This window comes from Aedes aegypti, chromosome 3 (genome assembly GCF_002204515.2).
Source record: "Aedes aegypti strain LVP_AGWG chromosome 3, AaegL5.0 Primary Assembly, whole genome shotgun sequence".
NCBI classification, from domain to species: Eukaryota; Metazoa; Arthropoda; class Insecta; order Diptera; family Culicidae; genus Aedes; species Aedes aegypti.
The window spans coordinates 176,113,042-176,135,678 of NC_035109.1; the positions used below are offsets into that span (position 1 = coordinate 176,113,042).

Sequence of the window (22,637 nt, forward strand, 5' to 3'; positions counted from 1 at the left end):
ACGTGTGCTAAGGACAATATTTGGCGGAGTATGTGAGAACAGCATATGGAGGAGAAGAATGAATTACGAGCTTGCGCAACTCTACGGTGAATCCAGTATCCAGCAAGTCGCCAAATGGGCGGGGCACATTGTGAGAATGCCGGACAACAATCCCGCAAAAATGGTGTTCAACTTGAATCCGGTCGGTACAAAACGAAGATGAGTGCGACGAGCTAGATGGTTTGGCCAAGTGGAGCAGGATCTTGGAAGTGTGGGACGGTCGAAAAACTGGAAGCTTGCAGCCATGGACCGAGTTAGTTGGCGTAGCATTGTGTCTTGAAAGACGCTGCACCATCAAAAGTTACGTAAGTAGGTGGTGATACTTTTGAATTAGTTGAAGAATTTGCGTACCTTGGGACTCGAGTAACTTGGGATAATGATGTTACCCGCGATTACAGCTGCGAGTAGGGCTTTTTACGGACTTCGTAATTAGCTAAAGTTCCGCAGCTTAAAGACGAAAACCAAACTCGCGTTGTACAATACTCTAATTCTTCCGGTTGCTATGTACGGCCACGAGCCTTGGACGTTAAAAGAGGTCGACCGGAGAGTTTTTACGATCTTTGAACGTAAAGTGATGCGAAGAATATTCGGCGTTAATAAGGACAATGGCATCTGGCGGCGTCGCATGATTCACGAGCTATACCAAATCTTTCAAAGTATACAAGTATCAATTAAGTATGACATCAGGAAACTACAGTAGATCATGGTGATCTGTCAGCCTACAACGATATAAACATCGATTTTACTTCAATCTGCTGGAAAGATCCGAGCATTCTACACTGGCGGGAAGGTCTAGGTCAAAAATATTCAACGTTAAGAGTGGTACACCGGCTACAAGATGTCCGATTTGCAACAACGATCTTATAATTGATTTGTAAAATACGATCAAGAAGATGAGCGTGAATAGTTATGTGAATGGAGTGTGAACTCTGAATAATGGCCAACCTATCAGTGAATTTCAGAGTTGTTAAAACTTAAACTCAGTTTTGGTTTGGTTTGTAGATAAAAATTCTTTATTTCGTCTGTTAGGTCATTATTGGTAGTCAATGTTCGATAGCGATGTAAATAATCCAATGTTTATAATTCAATATGATTCACATGATAATCCAATAGCATTACTCGCAACACTGAATTCAAGTGAGAATATTTGTGAACCTATCTGCAGCAGAACATTTATAGCGCCCGCATACAACCTCGTATGCAAGTTCCCGTTGGATCTCGTTTGGGCATTATTGGAATAACATGACATACGTCATCAATCCTTCAATGCTGGATTGTTATTATTTTGATCGAATCTGATCATCGCGATCTCCTCGCGAATAGTTCCGCGATATTTCAACATTTCCCCTCAATCCGGACATTAAGGATGTTCAGCAGTTTCCTATGTTGAGCAGCTGGAAGTCCTTTGGTGAATGCATCAGCTGGTTGATCCACCGTCGAGATATATTCTATCTTTAGCTTCCTGCTCCTGACGAGTTCCCGGATGAACATGAACTTCAAATCAAGGTGTTTCATTCGTTGGTGACTTCGAGGTTCTTCAGTGAAGTTTATGCATGGAATGTTGTCTTCCATGATTATGAATGGAGAACTTTCTATGCCCAGTTCATTCAGAAGGTTTGTTAACCACAATCCTTCTTTAGCAGCTTGACAGAGTGAAATTAATTCAGCTTCTGTTGACGACAAACTAACCGTTTGTTGTCTTTTGGTTGACCAAGACACAAGATTGCCGAAAACAAGAAACGAATTTCCAGAAATTGATTTTCGATCATCGATGTCGTTGGCAAAATCGGCATCAGCAAAACCCAATAAAACGTTTGAGTGTTCTCTATTGCTGAATACGATTTTTGTGTTCATGGTTCCTCGCAAATAACGCAAAATGCGTTTCAATCCTGTCCAATGTGCATTTGAAGGGGAAGCTTGGTATTTGCTTAGGATATTTACTGCAGCACTGATATCAGGGCGTGATACTAATGCTAGATATTGCAAGCAGCCAAGCAATTCTTTGAATGGATGTGATGTTAATTCATCATCATTTGACTTGACCCATCGTACATTCGGATCTAGTGGAGTGCTAACTGGTTTTGATTCGGACATTCCAAATCTTTTTAGGATTTTCTCTGCATAACCTGCTTGAGATATTTCCATGATTTGGTTCTGATAATCTCGGTGTATGTCCATACCCAAAAAGTGTTTCACTTCTTTTAAATCTTTCATTTGGAATAGCTTCCCAAGTTCAGATTTTATCCAGTTTAGTTGTGATTCCTGTTTTCCAAGAATGAGTATATCGTCTACATATAAAATCAAAATCAAATCTTTTGCTCGAGACGTATACACACAACAGTCACTCTTTAATGGAATAAAACCCAGCTTTTTAATTTCGTCATCGAATTTCCTGTTCCAAGATCTACTAGCTTGTTTTAAACCGTACAAACTTTTCTGTAGACGTACGATTTGAGAATTACCTATCTCATCGTTTGGAAGCTTCATGAAGATCGTTTCCTCTAAATCTCCATAAAGAAAAGCTGTCTTAACATCCATTTGATGAATAAAAAGTCCATTCTTATTTGCGACTGACAAAATTGTCCTAACGCTTTCCATTCTGACTACTGGAGCAAAAGTATCCTGGTAATCAAAACCAGGTCTCTGTGAGCAACCTTTTGCAACAAGCCGTGCTTTATAGCGGCCATCGTCTTTCACCGAAAAAACCCATTTCGAATGAATAGCTTTTTGGTTCTTCGGTAAACAGTTGACCACTGTCCAGGTTTTATTTTCATGAAGAGAATTTAATTCTTCATCGATGGCAATTTTCCAATTCTCCCAGTCCTCCCGTTTCTTCAATTCGGCTACTGTTTCTGGAGCATCTTCATCGAATGTTGCAGAAGCTATCTTGGCAGAACTCGGTTGGAATCTTTGGGGAACTTTTCTTTTCCGTGTACCACGTCTTAGCTCTGATTGCTGCTCATCGATGCCCTCATCCTCCTCAGCATCCGCGAAAACCTCATCAGACGTCTCGATTGTTACAACTTCTTCTGCTTCCACTTCTTCCTCAGGCTCAGGAAGTCGAATCACCTCTTCTCCATCATCTTTGTTTGTTTTGCTCTCATCTTCGTTGCAGATTGAAATTTCTTCCTCCTTATCTTCATTTTCGCAGTGTTTCTGCTCCCTCACAACAATTGGTAGATGAACATCTTCGGTTGTTGTATTACTGCGAACAATTGATTCATCAAAGACAACGTTTCTGGATATTTCAATTACTCGGTTGTTTTTATTCCACAACCGATATCCGTTATTCGCATAACCTACGAATGTCAATCGTTTTGTCTTCGAATCAAGCTTGTGACGTTTCTCTTTCGGAATTTGCTTGTAAGCATGGCTACCAAACATCTTTAGATTACTAAGGTCTGGTTTCCTGCCATTCCACATTTCAAAAGGCGTCTTGAGTTCAACAAGAGCATTTGTCGGAGACCTGTTAGTGACGTAAGCAGCCACATACAATGCTTCTCCCCACATTTCTTTCGAAAGTTCACTTTGATGGAGTAAAGCTCGAACCTTCTCCATTAGCGTTCGATTTATCCTTTCACTTACTCCGTTCTGCTGAGGAGTATAAGGAACGGTAAAAATCATTCTGATACCTTTATTCCTACAGTAGTCTTGGAAATCTTTGCCAAGATATTCTCTACCGTTATCGCAACGCATTTTAGACAACTTTTGACCAAAGTGAGCTGTTGCCATTGCTTCGTATTCTTTAAAACGATCGAATACGTCACTTTTTCTTTTAATGAGATAAACAACAGTGAAATGGGTAAAATCATCGGTAAAGGTGACGAAATACCGATACCCATCGTAGGTGGATTGCTCCATATACCCGCATACATCTGTATGCACTAATTCAAGTGGCCGACTTGATCTGGGTAATTGCATAGAAAGAAACTTCTTGCATGATTGTTTGCCTGCTAAACAACTCTCGCAAACTTCATACTGTTTGACTAAATCATTTGATGAAATATCTATTCCATCAACCATATTGTTTTTGAGCAGTTTTTCAAGCCCCGAAAAACTAAGATGACCGAGCCGTTTATGCCAATCGGTTAGACTTACCTTCCTTTGACTAAACAACGCTGCTAGGTCGACAGTATGCTCCAAAAACATTTCAACGCAATACAAACCATTTTTATCTTTCCCCTCAGCGATAACCTCGCCTTTATCTTCAATTCGAACCTCTTTATCCTGAAAAGTGACCCTTTTCCCCATGGAATTAATCTTTCTGACTGAAAGGAGGTTTTCTTCGAGATTGGGAATGAAAAGAACATCGTACAATTCAATACGTTTTATTTTGTTCAAGCCAACAACCGATTTCAATGTTACCTTTCCTTTCTTCACAGCCTGTAGGGTCTCCCCCGACTTTGCTGTGCTGATGGTAACCGGTGTTGCCAGCTTCACCGCTCTCTGTAACAATTTTTCGTCGTTCACCATGTGGCTCGAAGCTCCAGAGTCCACAGCAAACGATACCTTCCGAGATTCCTTCTTCTTTTCTCCTGCTAGCATCGCATGACCTTGGTGATGAACAAACCGCTTCTTCTTCCTCTTTAACGCCGGGCATTTATTTTTGTAGTGTCCTGGCTTTCCACACCCAAAACACTCAATTACTCTTCTGGTCGTTTTTAGCGCCACGTCTGGCACCACTGGCTCATCATCGACCTCCATCGTCTCGCTTTGCTCCGCATCCAACAGCATTCGTTTTATCTCCACTAACGGCTTCTTGCAGAGTTCATCGCACGGCAAAACGGTCAATGCTCCCTTGACGTGCTGATATCGCTTCGGTATGGCTATCATCAGAGCGGCCATCTTCTCCGATTGATCCATTCGAGTACCCATCCGATCTAGCTCCCGGATTATCGACTCGTACTCGTCGAATAAGGCCGAAATAGAAGTATGTTTTCTATTTTTGATCGAAAACAATCGATCACGCATGGCAATCATAACGCCCGTTCCAACTTTTTGGTAGGTTTTCACCAATAGATCCATAGCCTCCTTTGCGTATGAGACTCCGATTAGCTTGTTAAGGACGTCATTGTTCACCCACATAACAATTTCATCCAGAGCGTTCATGTCGTCGTTGATTCTCTTACGCAGCTTTGCCTTTCTCAATTCCTCTTGGGCTTCCGAATTACCCGCCACGGGAGTGGCGTATTCTTCTTCGTACGGAGTACGAACCAACGTATGGATGAGGTCCATCATAGAGAGGTGGTGCTCCATCCTCCACTTCCATGCCGCAAACATCCTCTCCGACCCATCGAAGATATGGGCACGATCTCGTACAGCAACGGCGGTATACGGCAGCTGCCGTTCGAAGGCTCCTCTCTCGGTCCGATTCTCAACCTCCTGTCGCTGGTTTGCAGGTTGACCACCTGCCTTGACTTCGACATCGTTCACAGACATCTTTCGATTTCTTCAAAAAAACTTGATCGTTGAAGAAAAATAAATCTTGCTCAGTTGACTACTGGGCCCATAACCTGTTAAAACTTAAACTCAGTTTTGGTTTGGTTTGTAGATAAAAATTCTTTATTTCGTCTGTTAGGTCATTATTGGTAGTCAATGTTCGATAGCGATGTAAATAATCCAATGTTTATAATTCAATATGATTCACATGATAATCCAATAGCATTACTCGCAACACTGAATTCAAGTGAGAATATTTGTGAACCTATCTGCAGCAGAACATTTATAGCGCCCGCATACAACCTCGTATGCAAGTTCCCGTTGGATCTCGTTTGGGCATTATTGGAATAACATGACATACGTCATCAATCCTTCAATGCTGGATTGTTATTATTTTGATCGAATCTGATCATCGCGATCTCCTCGCGAATAGTTCCGCGATATTTCAACAAGAGTTCATACTGCCCTGAAAGGACGTTTGATACATTGTCCATTTCTTTTCCGTGATGACGTCGGTCGATTCGGAGACCCTAGAACACAGACAGAAGTGTGATTCATGGCATCAGATATTCCTAAATTTCGTGTATAAATATTTTGAACTAGGTCATTCCAGTGTTTTGAGTGTTGCAGAACCCAGAAGCGTCTCTTTGACATCATTCTGCAATGCCGGTGACATATTTTTTTTTTCATCTGACATTCTTTGTATGAATATGCAGGTTTTTGCAGACCGAATTCCAAAGATGTTCATCTCGCGCAAAATAGCGTAGCCAATCTTTGATGAAAGTTACATACGGTATTGGACCACCTGAAGCTTTACATTAGACATTCTAGATATATGAAGCGTTTTCAGGAGCAATTGGAAGGAACGATATGTCAGGATTTTTGATCGTTGCTGAATGCAGTTTTGAACTTCACAACAATTCATAGTTTCTTGTTGGAGAGAGTGTTGAGGATCGTGAAAGGTAATATACGCTGAATCTACTGTGTGACTAGATGATCTATATTATTTTTATCCAAGTAAGCTCCATGGCGAATGCAAAAGTTCCGACTAAGCGTGATGTTAATTCCGTATTGACACTATTATTCGTTCTCATTGGTTCTTGTGTGCATTGTAGTTTTGGATAAAATGCCATTGACTAGGCTTTGGCTGACGAAGATGGACATTATACTAAGGGGTGAACCCAAACTTTTGCCCGATGGCTTGAATAACTATTTTGTTGATTTTGAATAGTGTAGATATTTCCACCAAAATTCTGCAAGTCCTCTTTACAGATTATTAGATTACGGTTCTAATGCCGTTCCGGTTTAAAATTTTGGTAGATCGAATTATGAAGAAATTAGCCATGTTTTGTCCGACAATTTTTTTTTAAATGTTACAACTACAAGTAAAAATTTATTATTATTACAAAATTAAAAAAAATTTAATATCAAAATACCTTATTGCATTCCAATTAGACGTATCCAAAAGATATGGGTAAAACAAAATGTGTCTGAAGTAGACAGAGAAAGTTTCGGGCTCTAAAGATTGCTCCGCACATTGTACATGTTTGTCTAGAAATATTAAATTTCATGCTTATTCTACGATGGTTGCAAATATAGTTTGATGAAGAGGGAAGTCATATTGCCTATCGAATAAATTCGCCCGTTCCATTCAATCCAATACTCACCTGGTTCGTTTCGAAAATGAACGCACGTGCCAAGGGTAGATATGGGGCTGTTACGACAATACTCAACGGATTAAAAGGCAACCGACTGGCTTCTGCAACATAAATTGACTGATCCCATACCAAAGTGCAGCGGACCACTATCGGAACTTTAATCTGCTATGCAGCAAACAAACGGTACCATACGGGTACATTGCGTTGACTTTTGGACATTGGGGATTACAGACAACTGCGTTTTGTGGATATTCACCTTCCCGAACGATGGCAAACCATTTTCCAAATTGATTTTGGTGACAAACGCAAAATGAATGAAATGGGAAATAAGGATGTGAATAACATGCAGTAGATAAATATTTACAACCAGAAAAAAAAACGGGGAAAACGAAAGTAATGAATTGCCACTGAAACAACGGTTTCGCAATAACAGAAAAAAAGTGTCGATTTTTGCACCTATCCCATGGCTTTTGGATAGGTTGGGGGTTGATGATATGGTAACAGTCAATGGTTCAATATTTACAACGGCTCTGTATTTTTCCGCAAAGTGCGATCATATTTACAATGGAAGTCAATTTTATTCGTGGAGTTTTTGTGGTTGGTTTCATTGATGGTTTTTGTTTATGTTTCTTCTCGAGTTGCTTTTTAGTAGGGATGATTTCACGTTACTGCATTTGGTTCTGATTCCCTTGCTTTTAGCTACTAGCTGTGTTATTCACAATCAGGTTTAATGGAATTGTTCTTCTCGGTTGAATTATCCCGGCTTTGGTTTTCATTAACGTAAAAAAACTATTTGAGTTACAGTCTTGGCAAAGTTTACACCTTCGGTGTTAGTGTTTGTTTCGCAGCTTTTTACGCTGCCTGATTTATTGGGATTATCTACTGACTACATGCGGCGTCGTCCATTCTTAACATTATGATTATTAGCCCCAATAACATTGAATAAAATCCTTTTGATCCGCCACCGGTTTTGGTTGATTTTCTAAACATTTGCACTACGAAGTTATCTTACAGTTGAAACAATTGATATAAATGCTATCGATGATTTCTACCTACCTAGGCGATATTGTATAACGTGAAATTTGGAAAGAAAACACATCAGCTCACTTTAAATTCGATTCGGTTTCCCAGCATTCTCGATATAACAATTTATGTAGACTAATGATAACGCAATACTGAATTGATTGATCAGGCACATTAACGCTAATGAAGTTTTCGTCGATGATTTTCACAGAAGAATACTAAAATTAACATCAGAGTGTTTTGGGAGGATTTTCGGCAATACTATCGTGATCGGTTTGAGAATCTTTTAAATTTATTTCTTGAAATAAGGTTGAGGACGTAATCCACCGGATGCTTAAATAATTGTAATCCGTTAGAAGCATAAAAAATAATTTGGCGCTGCCATTGACAAGTTTGCGATGATATTATTAAATCTCAGGAGAGGCTTTAACATATTTCATGACGAGCTAAAAGTTTAAGATCTTTTCTGAAGCTTATACAGATATGTATGGAAACATTCTCAAGGAAAAGTTGCAAATACAGTACTTAGGTAGTATTTCCGGATTATTATGGATGGATTATGGAAGATTTCCTAATATTGTAAGAAATACAAAAACTAACCAGTTTGTTGTAGGAACATAAAGTTCACCTTGAAATCTTGACTGAAGCAGGGTTCTAACAAGCTTCTTGAGAACAATGTGGCTTAGAGGCAACAGATATAATAGCTATCAAAATCAAAAAGTAGTCGCAAACTTTTCAAACAATCTCAAGATATTAAGTTGATGACATGAAAAATTTAATGATTGAAATGTGATGTATTGGTAATATAGCTTCAATAAATTTGCAATTTGCGTGATCACATTTCAAATAGCTAACAGATGGCGAAGACAATCTTGCACACCTCTAAAAAATGTCAGAAAGGTTGTGAAATTACATGAAAAACTATAATATTTTCGTGCTATTCTATTTTTTGGCACAGTTCTCTTGATTTAGTGAAAACAATATATTAAAAAAATATGAACCTGCATTTGAAAGCAAATTAAAATATGTGGATTTTTAAGGACTTTGTTTTTTGATGATTTGTTTATTCACGTTATTGGCAATATTGACCAATTGAAACGGATTACACACAGAACGCGTGCAAACTAAAACGAGAAAACAACTTCAGCGACGACGCAATCAACGATTTTTCTGTTGAAAATAGAACGAAGCCAAAACTCAAGAGCACAATTCTAGAGAACCAGGCAGCGGCCCAAGCGGAATAGGGGAACTAGGGGCAATTTTCCCATACGGGGCATAACGCGCCACCCTCGATTTGGATGGAAGATGTGTTTTAGAATGCTTTTTTACCCTAGATTGTAGTAAGTGGATAGAAATGCTTCTCTTAATATATTTTTACGTGTTTTCTCAAGAAAATCGTAAAAAAAATACAAACACGTTTTTTGCTGTTTTATTGCATTTTCAAGATCATTTCTTAGGTCGAAAAATAACTAAATTTCTGAAACTATCGACGAGAGCCAAGTTGTGCACTGTCATAGTTTGTATTACATGCAAAATATATGTTAAATTTGTCCTTAAAAAGCTTATTGAAGGACCAAAACTTTAATCAACTCGTGGGGCAAAACGCCCACCCCTATTTCATAATACCAAAACAACCGTTTGAATTCAAATTCTACCAAACATATGCCACGTTGAAGTTACGCGCAAATTGGAATCTTACAGAAGCACATTTTTCGCATCAGCATGTACCGTGCGCAAGGATGGAAATCTAGCGATCATGACAAAATCCACGATTCATCGCGGTTATTCTTATCGTGCGATCATAGCAACAACCTTAACAACAACATTAACCTTTTGTCGTTAAGATATCACAACAAACTACGGGAATCGCTCATTGTTTTGAATAATGACGCTATCCGGAAGATGGTTTGAAAAATTGTGACAATTGCTCAGTACAACCTACTATGATCAGAATTTTTCAAACATGGCTACGAACGGCTATGTGCAAGTTGATGAAAAATAGTTTTGAAATTGCTCTTGAAGTAGCCTGTCATGAAACTGCAAAAAATGTTGTACGCAACTCGGTGCAGAACTCGATTTTTAAAGCACTCGTCGTAATTACCGTACGATTTCAATCTCCATTTTATTTGTTTACCTATGAAAATATAAACTGGAATCTTAATTGACGTATAATGTTTGTTTTCATGAAAGGAGTTCATGATTCAAGTATGATTTCATGATTCAACTTGCGACTTTTCAGCACCAGAATCGGAATCATAAATGACAGGCATCCAAATACATGAGAAGTGCTTATGTTTTCATGAATTGATAGCAGATCCTGCTTCATGATTTCATGACCGAAATTGCCACTTTTCATATCAAAAATAGAGATCATATAAATGACAGATGACTAAATCCATGAATAGTGCTTATGTTTTCATGAATTTTTTACTTCATGATTTGAGGATTGATATTGAAATTTTCTGTTGAATTGAAAACGTAACGTTCAGCTTGCGTTACGGTAAAATGCTTCATGATTTCATGGCTTTTGGTCATGCTATATGTTCCATTACTCTTTCTCCATTTTACCCGTGTAGTATTTGATACGTTGAATCTTGCTGCATGCTGCTTTGTGGGTGAGCGTCAGAATCCGGATAAATTGTGTACAATTTGCATCGTACGGAGGATAAAATGAAGTGTGGGAAAGTGCGTCAGAAGCGTTTGCTCCGTTGAGTCTGTTGAATGCTCCTGTGGATCGATCAACAAAATCAGTATCGTGTCCGGTTCGTGTAGTAACCGCACTCATCCGTGTATAAGCTCACGTATTAATTACAAGTTTTATCCATCGTTTACCAAACCGAATCCTTTCTCAAATCCAAACTTTTAGTGTTTTCTTATGGAATGCAGAGGACTCATCGACTTTCATAAAGCAAGTAACACGTGAACATTCCCCTCCCATCTCCAAATTGATCTGCATTCGGAAGCAGCCGGCGCCGTAATAGGGTACCGACTGTTTATTTCGTTCATAACCGCTAATAGTGGGCGCCAGCGGCAAAAAGTACAGACAACAACCTTTAGAACATTCAGTTTCTTCCACTGTCCGCCGAGCGATGACACTGTTGTTTGTATTCCTTCCACTGATCGCGGTACGCTGGATTCTCAAATTTTTCAAACTTTCAACACAAGCGCATGGAAGAATGGTAGTCGGAGAACTGTCAAAACGTATGGAAAATAATGAAAAACGTAAATCACTTGCAATTAGGGAACTGGATCAAAAAAGTAGTGATTAGAAATTAAGTGTAATGTGAATACATAACTTTTTGTGTTTAGTTCATCTTCCGTTGTGCTTTCTTTGCTTCAGGATTTTGTTTTTACTACCACTGAAAAAGAGCCATCTATTGCATTTTCAGTTTTGAATATCGCCCTATTGTTGGTTGTAATAATGAGAGCACCGGTATTCACACATTACAGATGATCCTGGGCCAGATAGCCGTAGCGGTAAACGCGCAGCTGTTCAGCAAGACCAAGCTGAGGGTCGTGGGTTCGAATCCCACCGGTCGAGGATCTTTTCGGGTTGGAAATTTTCTAGACTTCCCAGGGCATAGAGTATCTTCGTACCTGCCACACGATATACGCATGCAAAAATGGTCATTGGCATAGTAAGCTCTCAGTTAATAACTGTGGAAGTGCACATAAGAACACTAAGCTGATAAGTAGGCTCTGTCCCAGTGGGGACGTAACGCCAGAAAAGAAGAAGAAGAAGATGATCCTGAGTAGCAACTGCGAGCTTTGAAGGTCATGAGCTTGAGTCTGCTAGAATTTGACGAAACTTACATGCACACTAGCATCACGTGGAAGAAAAATTGCTAAACAGTGCTGCTTCAAATTGCATTCAAGCTTTTGAACAACTTTGCTTACGACTCAAACTTTCTAGGTGGTCTGGATCATGAGCAAGAGTCTGTTAGAATACGACTACTAGAGCCACGTAGCGGAAAAATTGCGCAAATATAAAAAATAATCACCCAATGAACGCCATTAGACTTCTGAGAAACTTTTTTGAAGACCACCAAGAAGTAAGGATTCCGAGATTCATCATCATGATTATTATAGTTTACTTTACATGGTAAACTTTTCTGGGTGTTGCAATATTCAAGTGGGGTGTTGCAATACTAGGTGATGCGATTCCATACTTATGGTGGGTAAGTTGGAAACATTCAAAACGATTGATCTTCCAGGTGAATGAATCTTTTTGTATCGGCTTTCTCACCAATATATTTGCTTTATATTAACTTTATACGATCTAATTTATGATTACTAGTGTGAAGTTGTTCTTAAAACGAGTTTTTGAAAAACGCATACATATTAGAGTTTTTTAGATTTCCTAAGGAAAACCGTTCTAAGGGATTCCTAACACATTTCCTAGGGCCCATTCTAATTATCCGAAGAAGCTTTCATGGGAACCATCTGTAAACCTCTGACAGATGGTCCTTAAAGGGTACCCAATAAGGTTTCAGAGGTTTAAAGAAGGTTTATAGTGGCTTTCAAAAGGTTAACCAACACACTTAAAAAATACGGATTAAGGTGAAATTTTACCGCTTGCTACCACGGAGTGTTTTCAGAGATTCCTACTAAGAATTTCTTAGGGGTTTTCAGAAGGCTCTCAAAGCGATCCAGAAATTTTCGAAGAACTATCGAGGGGATATCAGTAATTCCCAGAGGCTTTCAAGTGTTCTAAACGTGTCGCTAATCTATAGAAAATATACTTAGATAAGGGAACCTTGGATGAATCCTTTTATACAGCGAAGTCGAAGCAAACTTTCATAAACCTCATCTGAAACAAAACTGACAGCTCTTGAGAACTTCTGGGAACTTCCTGTAAGCATTTTGGGAGCCTTTGGTATCTCTCTAGGAATTCCCGAGAAACTGGAAAATCCTATTAGAAACTCCTGGAAACTTCTAGGATCGTATTGGTAACTCTTGAAAACTTTTTTAAAATCTAATGGAAATTACAAGGAACTTGTACAACCTATTAAAACTTCTTGTAAACTTCCTCCAAACCCCTGGAAACTACAGTGAACACTTTGAGAACATCTAGGAATCCTTTCATGGCCATCTGAAAATCTCTTTGGATACCCCTGGGACAAACTTTGAATGGCATTAATCTCTGGAAATTTTTAAGATTCTATATAGGGTTTTATGACAAACCGTCGGGAACCTCTCAAACCCCTTTGTAAACCACGGAGAAACCAATAAAGACATTAGAAATTCTTGGAAATCCCTCTACAGAAACAAAAATAACAAATAGAGCTACTGTTCCAACTTCGGTTTAATGTTATATTGGTTTGATTTATTCCAGCAAAGTCGCAGAATCTCGGCAAAACTAGGGTAGGTGTACTAATATTCGCCACCCTATGTAAAATAGTTTTTGAAATCGATCAAAAATGTTGAATACTGGTCATACGTTAAACGAAAGCTTTCGACCCATTTTTAGCAGTAACAATATAAGGATTGGTCAGAAACCGTGTTTGGGGTGGCGAATACAGGATCACTTGCACCAGTATTTATTATGTTTGAAATTTAGATTTCTGAATTCGTCACCTACGTTGGTTTCTTAAGAAGATTGACAAATTCAGGAACACCACGGTAAAATGAGGTGCAAAGTAGCAAACATTCAAGGGAAAAAAACATTTTTATCTTATATATTCCAGTAAACACTGGTTTCATAGAATGTGGAACATTTTCAAGCAATCAATGAACACTTAAAGATATTTGCTTATTTGTGTACTAAAGCAATATACAGTAAGGGACAAACGTTAGTAACCAAATGCTGTTTTTCCATACAATATGTCCAAGTTACTTACTTTTGTCTTTGGACAACCCTCTGAAACTCCATGGAAAACGACTGCTATGTAATAATTCGTTTACAGGCAAAATATTTGATGTTTGTTGTTCGTCATCAATTTCAGCCAAGTCGGACTACCAAAAGCTGAGATACAGAGCCCCAAACGTGGACATTTCGTTTGGAAAAACTGCATGTGGTTACTAACTTATGTCACTGACTGTATATACCGGAGTGACGAAAACTGATACTATGGCGAATACCGATACACCTACCCTAAGAAGAATAAGTAAGTTAGACACAAGTTCGTTAAAAAAAAACAATTGAATTCAATAACATACTGCAAACATGACTCTAAGGAATGTTTCCGGCAATTATCATCATGTGTTGGAAAGACATTTTTGAAAACTACCCCAGAGATTTGTTAAGTAAGTTAGTTGTGTTGCAGAAATCAAATATAATACGACCCATTTTCAGTTGAGTCATGATTCCCCTGTTCTTTTGTCTTTATAATTAAGATTCTTATGCTTTTTACCGCCCCTTCTTGTCGTTGTCCTATATCGCTAAAGTTATGGCAATAGATTGTAATACGATACGGTGCCACGAAAATCCTCCAAAAAACAACTCCACACTATTGAGGCTTACAGTTAGGTATCGGATGACCGCATAGTTTGGTTTCACGTGATTCTCAAAGCTCGCGTCCAGCAGTGAAAGCATTCATCTTTGGAAAACATTACTCGGTGCTTGGTGGTGGAACCAGATTTACGGTCGCGAACGTAACAATCGTAACAATGTAAATTCATTTCCCCATTTCAACTGCCATACCTATATACAAACAGAGCCGTGGAAAGTCCTAAGAAATGCCACGGCATTCAACGCGTTCTCCATTCGCATTACGACGACGACGACGACTTTCACGATAGTTGCGAATAGCGCAAATATAGACCAATTGAATTTGGAACTGGGCAAGGGTGGGAAATTAATTATTCCTGTAATTTGCATTCCTGCTCCTTTGCTTGATTCATTTCCACATCATTTACATTATAACGGCTATAGTTTACCCGCGCGCGACTTTTATTTTCTTCTTCTTAGCACTGCGTTGTAAAATTCCTTCAAATTCTCGCCTTTTATCAGCATGTTCCATTTTCTTCGTTGGACTCGGTTTGGTCGCACTTTGGTTCTCCTCTAAAAGATGCTAAAATACGATAGTGAAATTGAGTGTCTGCTGCACTAGAGGGTGCCGTTCTGCCCTTCGCTCAGTCTGAACACTTTTTTGGCGTAAAAAACGGTTATTGATTTCTTTCGTGATAGTTTGTTTTTCGCGTTTTTTTTCTACTTCTTCGAGTTGGGATGTAAGTGACGATAAAAAGTCTAGATTCGGTCATTCGAGTGTTCTCGGTTGCTAGCGCACTGTGGTCGAAAATGTTTTTGTTGGTCGTCAAAACTAAAATATATGTATTTATTATTTTTCTGTTTCACTTTCAAAAAATACTGATAGAAGATTCAGAAGATACCAAAATGTATTGAATACATTACAATTGGTCAAAAAGTGTTAAACAGTTTGTCTAGGTTGTCAACTAGATTCATCGGTAAGTTTAGAAATTTTCATAAACAATCCATTTGTAGAGGTAGATTTTACAATTTAAGTTTATAGTTCAACTATCCAAACTCTAAAAAATATGAAATTCAGAAGAATCGTTTCTTGTATACAAAAAAAAAATAACAATTAGGAATTATTGTCTACATGATTTTAGGTATTCAATCCAAAAAATCATTGTTCGTGCTTAAAATGTGAAACTGCATAAAATTTGAATCCTCATCAAAGGAGCATGATATACTTTCTATCGAAACTAAAATTTATACAGTTTTGAGAAAAATACTGAATTAAAATGTAATCTGTTGTATAAAACTATACACTTTCTGCAAAAAATGACCACAGTGTAGAATTTGATGTCTCGTTTTCTGGTGGCGCCTATAGCGCCTATTTTCGCTGGAACACGTGACGATATATCTTCAACTAGCAACACATTTTCTTCTGTATAGATTCTGCATTCGGTTGTTCTCTTGATTGTTGGTAAGTATTTATGATTTTTTTTCTATGTTCCCTCGTGGAACATTATAGTCGTTGGGAAGTGATGATAGGGGTCACCCACAGCGTCCCAACAGCACGATACTGCACAACGATTGTGCCGGGAAGAGCGGGGAAGGGCCCACCGAGGGGGATGGCACACTAACTTTTACGATCGCTGATGATGGATTGAATTAAACGTGGCTATCAACATCAATCCGGCAATGATGGATGACCACAGGGCGTCGTTAGAATTGCCACTGCCGTAGTAATAATTTCCTAGACGAAAGCAATGCGGGGGTAGAAAAAGAAAGAGAACAAGAGAAGGCACATGGAGTTGAATTCATCTTCGCTCTCGGCGTTGTCCTGAGAAGGGGAGGGTTTGGAGCTTTGGGGGCACATCACGCTGCTGCATTCACGGTGATTGAAATGGTGATATTTTTGTACTGGGATGGTCGAGATATTCCTGGTGTTTTTTTATGTTTTTATGATATCTTGTGAATCGCTCAACAAATGTTTCCACATTAAAAGATCAATTAAATAATTATTTACGTTCTTAATAAATGGCAATTTAGGTCGAATACGTGCTTTTGGTATAGTTTGGACAAGTGTTTAGTCCATTATTTCTTATGTATTCTTGTAAAATTTTAAATTTAAATAAGCTTTTTGAGTGATTTTCGTGACCAATTGGCAATACATCTAATAGCTCCGTCAAAACTTCTTGATAAATTGTCAGAGTTAGTTTTAAGAGGGTTTCAATTCGTAAGAACAACATCAATAAAACACAATTGAAATCATGCTGAAGATTTATACATACTATATAAGAGGTTTTCAAGACCATTTAGAGGGTAATAATGAAACTTTTTAATATGATTTGTTGTGTTTTTTGCTTCCTTAATACAATAGCTCAAACATTTTATTTTAAATTTCAAGAATTGAGAAATATCTCCAACATTGGTGTCACATGAAGTCAAAATTTTGATGTTGTATGATGAATGCCAAGTTTAGTTATCCCAATTAATTTTGTTGTTGCTGAGATGTTTACAATCGATTATATAAAACAACACTTGGCATACCTGTCGCCGATCAAAGCTAAGTTTCCCTTATCTAATGAATGGTCCATTATGGGGCCCAGATAGACGTAGCTGTGAATGCGCAGCAATGCAGCAAGACCAAGCTGTTGGTCGTGGGATTGCAAATTCCACTGGTCGAAGAAAATTTTCTCGACTTTCCACGGTATAGAGTATCTTTGTCCTTGCCACACGATTCATTAATTTCTCAATTTCATCACTGCTCTGTTCAATATCGCTTCATTACATCAATCTCGTTTCAAGCACGGTTTTCTCTTCGATTTTATCACGCCACAATAATTATATGACTTTTATACATTTTTCGTTGATTAATAACCCTAAATATCCGACATAATCTATTTGTTCCATCACTTATGTGCTTTTCATTTCATTCGCTCATTTTTTGCAATTTGAAGCTCAAATTTTTATGAATATTATATGGCAGAAAAGTACATTTTCATTACATCATAATTCGGAATATCACGCCAATTTTTTTGATTCGTGATATGATCGAGAATTTACAGTTTATGAATGCAAAAATGGTCATTTGGCAAAGAAAGCTCTCAGTTTATAGCTGTGGAAGTTCTCATGAGAACACTAAGCTGAGAAGTTGACACTGTCCCAGTTGGTAAGTCGCGTTTGAAAAAAAGATAGGGCGCCGTCCACAAATTAAGTAACGCTCTAGGAGGATGGGGAAGTAGGCTCAAGCGTTACTGCTCATAAAAAAACGTTTGAAGCTACGCCCTTTTGATGGTATACTCCAACAAATTAGTACGAAATTTGAATTGAGTTGTCATTAACTGTGATTATCAGAAGAAATATATTACCAAAACTGGATTCAAAATTCGACAAAAATTCGGGTTTCATCCTTTTTTAGGCGTTACCATTAAGGGCATTAATTAAAAAAAAATTGATAAGGCATTACCGTTAATATTTTTCAAATATTTCCAATGGTACCGCCGTGCGAGGTGACATTGGTCCTAGGGGGTGACTTTCACCGCCCTTTTCGATGCATCTCTTGACTAGCACGGGAGGCAAAAAACTAATCCATGACCATCCAGTGGCTATCTAGAACGTATTCTTGAAGCTTGCCACATTGTTTTCATTATTCTGGTTTTAGTTTGCTGTAAAATTCTTGGCCCAAAGTCACCCTTATGGACCAATGTCACCCCGCATGACGGTAAACTGTAATTACGTGCTGCAAAAATCTTTCACAATTAACAGATTTTCTTTGGTGCAAGTATTATAAGACGTTACGAAGCCAATTCTGTGTTTTTTTTATTTCACGAAATGTTGTTATAGTCCAACTAGCTCTTCCGGCAAACTTCCATTACTCCCCAGAATTTCAACGTCCATTGCTATAGTACTGTAGACCATTGTCTTTTGTGATCATTTGTACCGTAAATAACTACATTTGGATCTTTCACAAGTAAAATTGTAGCCTATGGGTTTTCTGGATATTCCCATCACACAATCACGTAAGAGTCTTGGATGAATACAATACTGAAAAACTAAATCGATCGACCCATTATCAAGCCAACTAGAGTTGTATGTAAAATATATTGAAACTGTATACATATCTAATCACCAGAATATTGTCCAGAATATCGTGCTACAAAAACTAATTTTATAACATAATGAAATTGGATCCGTAATGCCGTATAGCGCTTGAGCTTATGAAAAAATCATTTAATTGTTGAAGACTTTTGCGACGTGTTAATGCAGTTTGTCATTGAAAACATTTGAACGTATTAGAATGCCTCATTAACTTAAAATTAATGCTTTTATTGATCACGTTCAAAATGGTCGCAACTCAAAATGTTGTTGAACTTTTCATTTAAATCATCTAGAAGATACAGAAAACTATAGAAACTAACTTTGAGCCTAGTTTTGATGATATATTTCTTCTGATAATAATGGTTAACGACAACTCGTCGAAATTTTTTAGATTTCCTTAGATTTAATTGACTTATGTCATCAAAATGGCATAACTTCAAGATAACTTCAAGGCATAACTTCACGGCCCTTTCGATTTTTTTCTAGAATTTTGTCCAGACATGCAATTTAACCGTAGAAAACGACTGGTGAGCTAAGATCTTACGAAGCTTTTTTGTTCTGATAATATCGGTCTGCAAAGCACCGTGACCATAACATTTGTTCAGCTCAACTGTCTCTAACACTAGACTCGTGTTGTTGAATCGCGGATACCCAGGTAACATTGGTAGCTAAATAACTGTTCATTAAGCTGAAAAGAAGCTGTATAAACAGCATTTCACCTGAATAAGCTGTTATTTAGCCATCAATGTTACTTGGGTAGCTAATGAAAATGACCTATTTTATTAACCTTCCTTAGTCCCTAACAAAAAGTTACAAATTGTGACTTAGGGTCGTTTTCGACCCGAAAATTCAAACAGCTCGCAAAAATCAGTGTGTTGACCGAATTTAGTTCTGTTGGGCTTAAATGAAGGGCACACATGTCTAGTTTCAGAAACCCTCCCGGAGATCCGGATTTGGTCACTGTGGCCACCGGGAACCTGCTACATATGAAAAAAGTCCCTTTAGAGACCCTTACTTTGACGACATGTAGTTTCGTAACTAAACAAGTAATCTGAACCGTCCTCATATTGTTGAACAGGTATTCACGTGGACTTTGAATAGAGGTTCTCAAATTACTTAGTTATTCATACCCGGTTCCGGAAACCCGGAACATACGAAAAGTAAGTTTCCATCGCAGTTCTGTATATGTAATTCACATCGGTACTATTCGGTTGATGGATATTTTGGCATAATTTTTTTCTGTAATAAGGGCACAATTATCGGCGCACATTCCCTGAAAAATTCGGTCCAGTATGGACCCTGCGGAACCGGTTCCTGGAGTCCCGGGAGGTGGCCAATCTGGACAGTTCGATGAAATTACTCAGATTTGAACCCCAAAACCAAATGAATTGTGTCCAATTCTTTAAGATTTTTTATGTTTGGATGTATTTTGCCAAAATAATGAATGGATGGTTATTCTGGTCCTTTTAGAGCATCGGAATGGCCACCGGGAAACCCGTAATATGGGACCACAAAATTTTAGCACCAAAAGTAGGCATGCGACGGCTCAATCGTCATGATTTTGCTTCCCTATGACTCTGCTTGTTCAATTATTGATGAATGACCACTTTGGTTCTTCTGGCCCACCAAAATAACCCAGGAATGGCCACCGGAAATACCCGTATTGTGGGACATTTCAGCTTTTATGCTAAAACTAGGCATGCGACGGCTCAATCTTCATGATTTTACTTACCTGTGACACTTCTAGTTCAATTTTAGATGAATGACCACTTTGGTTCTACTGGCCCACCAAAATTACCCAGGAATGGCCATCGGAAATACCCGTATTGTGGGACATTTCAGTTTTTGTACCAAAACTAGGCATGTGACGGCTCAATTTTCCTAATTTTCTGAGCACGTGATCCATCTCACATAATAATGAATGGATGGCCAGTCTGGTCCTTTGCTATCATTGGAATAACCCAGGAATGTCCACCGAAAAAACCCGTATCGTGGGGTACATTTGATTTTGTACCAAAGCTAGGCATGCGACGGCTCAATCTTCCTGGTTTTTCGGGCATGTGACTTTTTTCACACAATAATAAGTAAAAGTCATCTCAGGTCCTCAGGTTTTAGGTTGGGCTACTACGCTGTAGAATCGTTACCCGTTCTGTGGCGTAGTTGATTAACGCGCCCAATCTAGCCTATTGGGGGTCGTGGGATCGTAGCTCACCAGAACAATTTCATTATTTTTCACAAATTTTACATCTCAATATTTCCAGATTGACTTTTGTGTCTGCGTACTTCAGGTTTTATTTTCGTTCGCAATTAGCCAGAATGATTGATAATTGAACTAGAAAAGTCACAGGTATTCAAAACCATAAAGATTGAGCCGTCGTATGCCTAGTTTTGGTACAAAAACTGAAATGTCCCACTATTTGGGTATCTCATGTGGTCTTCTTCTTCTTCTTCTTTCTGGCATTACGTCCCCACTGGGATAGAGCCTGCTTCTCAGCTAAGTGTTCTTATGAGCACTTCCACAGTTATTAACTGAGAGCTTACTGTGCCAATGACCTAACAATGAGCCAGAGTGGTCATTCATCTAAAATTGAACTAGAAGAGTCACAGGTATCAATCATGAAGAATGAGCCGTCGCATGCCTAGTTTTGGTACAAAAACTGAAATGTCTCACAATACGGGTATCTTCCGGTGGTCGTTCCTGGGTTATTTCGTGGTAACAATGAGCCAGAGTGGTCATTCGTCAATAATTGAACTAGAAGAGTCACAGGTATTCAAAATCATGAAGAATGAGTTGTCGATTGCCCAATTTTGGTACAAAAATTGAAATGTCCCACAATACGGGTATTTGCGGTGGCTATTCCTAGTTTATTTCGGTGGGCTAGAAGAACCAAAGTGGTCATTTATCAATAATTGAACTACTAAAGTCACAGGGAAGCAAAACCATGAAGATTGAGCCGTCGCATGCCTAGTTTTGGCACAAAAACTGAAATGTCCCCTAATACGGGCATCTCCGGTGGCCATTCCTGGGTAATTTTGGTGGGTCAGAAGAAACAACGTGGTCATTCATCAATAATTGAACTAGCAAAGTCACAGGTATTCAAAATCATGGAAATTGAGCCGTCGCTTGCCTAGTTTTGGTACAAAAACTGAAATGTCCCACAATACGGGAATTTCCGGTGGCCATTCCTGGATTATTTTGGTGGGCCAGAAGAACCAAAGTGGTCATTCATCAATAATTGAACTAGTAGAGTCATAGGGAAGCAAAATCATGAAGATTGAGCCGTCGCATGCCTACTTTTGGTGCTAAAATTTTGTGGTCCCATATTACGGGTTTCCCGGTGGCCATTCCGATGCTCCAAAAGGACCAGAATAACCATCCATTCATTATTTTGGCAAAATACATCCAAACATAAAAAATCGTAAAGAATTAGACACAATTCATTTGGCTTTGGGGTTCAAATCTGAGTAATTTCATCGAATTGTCCAGATTGGCCACCTCCAACCGGTTCCGCAGGGACCATACTGGACCGAATTTTTCAGGGAATGTGCGCCGATAATTGTGCCCTTATTACAGAAAAAAAATATGCCAAAATATCCATCAACCGAATAGTGCCGATGTGAATTACATATACAGAACTGCGATGGAAACTTACTTTTCGGATGTTCCGGGTTTCCGGAACCGGGTATGAATAACTAAGTGATTTGATAACCTCTATTCAAAGTCCACGTGAATACCTGTTCAACAATATGAGGACGGTTCAGATTACTTGTTTAGTTACGAAACTACAGGTCGTCAAAGTAAGGGTCTGTAAAGGGACTTTTTTCATATGTAGCAGGTTCCCGGTGGCCACAGTGACCAAATCCGGATCTCCGGGAGGGTTTCTGAAACTAGACATGTGTGTCCTTCATTTAAGCCCAACAGAACTAAATTCGGTCAACACACTGATTTTTGCGAGCTGTTTGAA

General features: G+C 38.6%; 1 protein-coding gene across 11 annotated transcripts in view; it reads right to left on the reverse strand.

Annotated features, from left to right (window-relative positions):
• Positions 1–22,637, reverse strand: part of LOC5571586 (fasciclin-2) — a 354,102-nt gene that overhangs the window by 33,914 nt on the left and 297,551 nt on the right. The window contains exon 9 of one of the 11 annotated variants that reach the window (XM_021848466.1): positions 13,494–16,324. The exons of the other annotated variants lie outside the window; for them this stretch is intronic. Coding sequence (XP_021704158.1) covers positions 16,215–16,324 — 110 coding nt within the window. The 3' untranslated portion in view covers positions 13,494–16,214. Of the gene's footprint in view, positions 1–13,493; positions 16,325–22,637 lie in introns of those variants that run through there. 11 annotated transcript variants of the gene reach the window in all.